Genomic DNA, 5,293 nt, shown 5'->3' on the forward strand with positions numbered 1-5,293 from the left:
AGGAAGATTCCTGAGGAAAAAATCGTGTGAAGCATTCCTGGCATTTTTTTTAAGGAGCAGTTGAGGTCACCAATGGCGGTGATGGTGAGAGGACCAGTGTGGCCTTCCTTCCTCAAGGCCAATTCTATCGATTTCGCGACCATAGAAGCATCATACCCATCGGGAACCGAACAAGTGTTGATGTCCCACCACACCATCGATTTTGGCTCCTGCTTCGCCTGATCGACCATCATCAGGTCTGACTTTGTTGAATCCATTGCTACATAAACAAAATCAAATCATACCCAAAAATGGAATTAACAAATCGCATCTTTATTTTTATAAACTGAACCTTTCTCAGAAGAATCACTGACCTCGTTTACTATCGAATCTGAAACGATCAAATTCTCGAGAGCTTTCCAATCTATACAAAAAAATCTCAAATGCTCCTCTTACAAAAAAATAATGTATTATCGAATTTGAAACTCCAAAGAGAACAAAGGGGAGAAAATGGATGGAGCAAAGGAAAACAGAAACCTGACCTAATTGTCTAAGACATGCAAATTAGATCAGTTTGAGAAAATCAAAGTATACAAAAGACATGCAAATTCTTGAAAAAGATAGATGGTATGATAAACGGTAATGAATTCTTACGAGAAGACATCCTTGATCACAACTAAATATGAAACAAAAACTGGGTGGTGTAGTTTGAAAACAACAAATTAAAAAACTACTAAAGGCATGAGACAATGAAGGAAGGACTGATTTACTCTTCATCGTTTTTCTCATCACTTGCTCTGTTCAATGCCTTAACTCTCTCGATCAACTTGTTCTTCCTCTCTTCGTAAGTCAATTTCTTCAAGTTGTGCCTGAGTTTATATCACAATAAATCAAGATGCCAGTGAGAAACTACGCCAAGACAACAAGCACATAATATTGAAAGCATGTAAGAAAATTGCTAATTTGGATCTACCTCTTGTGTTCCTTGGGAGCAGGTTTCTCACATTTCTTAGGGTTCGGGTCTGCTCGAATAGCTAAGTGAACCTTCTTGTACATCTCCTCAATGCTCTCAGGTTCAACTCCTTTCTTAATGTAAGCACTGAAGTGAGTTTGTAACTTCTCTGGCTCATCTTCCGCCAACATCTTCATGTAGTTTGAGACATGGCCACCAAAGATGTAGTTCCTGTGGATTTCGGCATTGAGTTGCTTGTTCTCTTTGTTGAAACCAGCAAATCTCTTGTCACTGTGAGGGATATCAAGACCTCCATCTAAAGCACCCTGTCGTTTCATGAAGCAAACCAAAAGAATTAACACAGAGTCATCATTTGCTAATGCAGCACAACAGATAAGAACACAGATAACCACATTAAAACAGATAACCATTTTAATACCTTGAGTGCACCAAACACACGGTTTCCGGTTGTGGTCCTGATAAGTCCAACATCAAGAAGAGCACGGAAAGGTCTTCTGGAATCAGTTGGTTCCACAGAAAAGTCCTCTCCAGTAGCCTGATTCATTAAATTGTGAAACAGTTAATAATCAAAAGATGAAAACTCTAAATGTTTCTCTAATTTCAAGATGAAATTAAAAGCGCAACATACCTCAAGGTTGCCCTCATACTCGTCATCCATTTCCAACATTTTCAGAACACGACGAGCCAAAAGAAGGCCAGTACAGTAGGCTAGCAACACAAAAACACCAAAGTGTTTAGAAAACCATACACAGAATCAAACATAGAATGATAACCGAAAGCATAAAACTAATTCATACCTGCAGCATAGTTGGTAAGACCAACAGTGAGTCCATACTGAGGCAGCTCATGTGCATAAGCAGAAGCTTTAACAATGTCACCAACTATGCTTGCAGACACAATTTGTGCCACAATGTCTTTGTTGGTAAACCGGACAACAAAACGGTACTTGGGAGTATTGTACTTGTTCTTGTCTTGGTTGATAAGACGGATCCTTGCCCTGTAATCAGTCTTGCCAGCTACAAAATCATGAAAACACAGCTTTCAGAACATGTTCAACAAAGACAAGCACTCAATATAACCATCGAAAACGAAAGTAAGATATCAATCAATACCTCTCCTTCTCCTGAACTTCACTTGATACCTCTTGAAGTAAGCATTCGACTTGTCAGACTTCACGAACACCTAACAACAGAAAAGGAACCCTAATTTATTAGACTACATCAAATAGAAATCTAAGTCTTAAAGATCCAACAATATGCTAACCAAAGGGTACGAAAGATCATTCATTTAAAACGCATCAGTGACCTCTATAACAGAGAGCAAAAAGCTAAAGTCTCAAACTTTAATACTTAACACAAGACGAAAACACAAAATTTGACTATTTCAATTCTCAAAACCAAAAACCCATGAAGAATATACATGAATACAACAACCACAGGCTCATGAATTCTTGTTTACCATAACTATCAAAAGAAATGTAGGAGATTTCTATACGAAATGAACCCAAAATCTGATCTTTTGAGGAGAAATCAAGAAGAAAACATGGCGGAGAGAGAGATCTTAGCTAAAGGCTTACCATTGTTTGCTGTGGAGATGAGTGACGAGAAGGGAAGAGGCGGAAGCGAGATCAAAACCCTAGACTCCTCTTTGGGCTCTTCCAATCAACGGCCAAGATTTAGTTGGGGTGAAAAAATATTTAACGGCCTCGATTGGTTATATTAAAAAGAACAGCCCAATGGGCTTTATATTTGGACTTTTTCTAATTCTTTCTCACCTAACACCTACTATATATACTTTTTAATTCTTTCGAGCGATGTAATGAGGTAAAAAGTAAAAAAACAGTTTTACACTTTCCAACTTCTGTTTCATTTCTAATGAATAAACCAAATACATGATCTCCAAATTATATAATTCTCAAAAATTAATTATATACTAGAGGATATCCCGTGCTATTGCACGGATGACATTTGTTCGAAAAGTTAATATATAAATTATAATTATATTTATTTTAAAAATATATATTTATTTTAGATTGTGTTTATTTTTTATATTGTAAGTGTTTGATAAATCAGATGTTTTCACTTTAGAACTGTACTGGCCGGTTTGACTGGTTAATCTGCGAAGCCGGAAACTGGATATTTTTCCGTTTTCAGTTAGTGCAAATAACCGGTAATCTTATGACTGAAAAAACCATAAACATTGTCGTTAACCCACGACCATATTAACCAATTAGACCGGCAAGATTTTAGAAGTCATAATATTTTTATTCTTTCTCAAACGATAATACATACGATTAAAATTGGTTAGCGTAAACTCTTGATGTATTATTCGTGTTCTTTTGGTTTTATTTTAATTTTAAAAATTTAAGCAATTTATTATATTGTTAGACTACATATTTTGTTTAACATGATATAGTTATTTTTTATTTTTCTATTTATAAAACTGCATAATCTATATAAAAATAAATAAAACTTTTAATCAATTGATTTTGGTTGAACCCGGTTAGCCTAGTGACCCGATGACCCGGTAGGTAATCCAGTTTAAAATCCTATTTGAGTTCGAAATATTACATATATGTTTCTGAATTTGACATGTATAATTTGTGTGTATGTTATTGTGTAACTGAATAAACCTTTTTTAAAAAACAAATATCTTTTAAAAAAATTAGTAGAGTATTATTTGATATTTCACCGAAAATATTTAAAACTAAATACTCTAAAGTTTTAATATTTATAATACTTTGAAATTTTAAAAAAAAAATAATATTATAATATTTTGAAACTTTTGAAAGTTTTAGTTTGCTCAAAATAAAGAACCGAATTAAACCAAATAAAATTTTTAAATTTTGGACAGTTGAGAAATCAAACTTCCGGTTTATTTGTAGGTTGAATATAACAGTCCTATTTATAATGAATATGAACCATTTTCTAAAATTTTCTAGCCGATGTGGGACGTTTTACATACCTCTTTTGTTTTATCTATTGAGATTTATATGTCCGTTTTAAATAATTCAAATTACAACATATGCGTAAAAAAATTTCTATTTTTATTTATTTATATTTTTAATGTAATAAAATAAATAAAATATAAACATGATCATAAAAATGTGAAAGGAAAATAATTATTATTTTTAATATATTATATTAAATTAGGTAGAAATATTTTAGGAAAATCCAAACAAAATATGGAAATGATATAATCTGAGAAATATCTGAATCATTATCGATACGCAAAAATCCAAAAATGATATATTCGATTAAGTGTATTTTATTTCAATTGAAAACTTTAGTGTAAATCTGATGGGTACTTCAGCTTTAATAGTATAGATTTAGAAGATAAAAATTTAATAATTAAGAATCATTAATTTTTGTAAAATATCATCAAAAAATATCAATATAGTAAAAACTTTATACATGTATGATGTATACATTGGTGTTGAGAACTTTAGAATGACAACATTTATCGTTCTGAAATTACACCAGAAGCTATCAGACGTGTCCCTGGTAATTTAGACGAATTCGTCAAGACATTTAGGAGTATTAGCAGTTGATGTTCATTTAATATATATATATATCTATACTATTAATTCGGAAGGACAACTTGAAGCCAAACACCCTCCAATTTTAAAAAAAAAACATTTCATGAAAATAAAACCAGTTGCCAAACAGAATTAATGACAGCAAAAAAAAAACAATAACAAAAACAATCTATATTTGTGTAAATCATAATAATCTTTTAGCATAAAAAGTGGACAACTAAATTCAAAACTAAATATATGTAAACAAATATATTTTGAATATACATAAACATATTTATTATTAATTTAATATGTTAATATAATTTCGAAATTAATAAATTATATAGAATGAAATCTAATAATAAAAAATCATCATATATCTAAAATAACAAAGATAACATTTTTTAGAAAAATAAAAAAGATAAAAAAATATGTTAGCATATGAAATAATCAACTAATCAAATTCTACATAGTATATATACATAACTGATCATATCATAAAATTTTTAAAAATTATATAATTTTTAAATATAAATAAAGTTTAACTAAATCAATAATTAAATATTTGTTTGCTAAAATCATGCGAATAAACATTCTAGATCACATAAATTTCTTATTTTCACATAAAAAATATTCATATTCAAAAATCAATCTAGCAATTATAACACAAATGATATCTACAAAATTTATCATTAATTCAATTAGTTAATGATTTTTATTTGGTCAAACCGTTAGTTAATGATTATTCTAAACTTCTTTTTTCTTATTAATTTCACACAATCTTAACAAAATAAATCTTCATCCATTGGCAATTTGCATATCAT

The 5,293-nt window shown here is 30.6% G+C and overlaps 1 protein-coding gene across 1 annotated transcript; it reads right to left on the reverse strand.

Annotated features, from left to right (window-relative positions):
• Positions 1–522: 522 nt before the first annotated feature.
• LOC17879398 (60S ribosomal protein L5-1) lies at positions 523–2,613 on the reverse strand. Its single transcript, XM_006282622.2, has 7 exons — positions 2,529–2,613; positions 2,065–2,134; positions 1,750–1,968; positions 1,581–1,660; positions 1,371–1,487; positions 953–1,257; positions 523–848 (listed from the first exon to the last, which is right to left on the reverse strand). Exons 1-7 carry the CDS (start codon positions 2,529–2,531, stop codon positions 746–748), a joined length of 897 nt encoding a protein of 298 aa, XP_006282684.1. The 5' UTR covers positions 2,532–2,613; the 3' UTR covers positions 523–745.
• Positions 2,614–5,293: the final 2,680 nt, after the last annotated feature.

This window comes from Capsella rubella, unplaced genomic scaffold, assembly GCF_000375325.1.
Source record: "Capsella rubella cultivar Monte Gargano unplaced genomic scaffold, Caprub1_0 scaffold_7, whole genome shotgun sequence".
Classification (NCBI taxonomy): domain Eukaryota; kingdom Viridiplantae; phylum Streptophyta; class Magnoliopsida; order Brassicales; family Brassicaceae; genus Capsella; species Capsella rubella.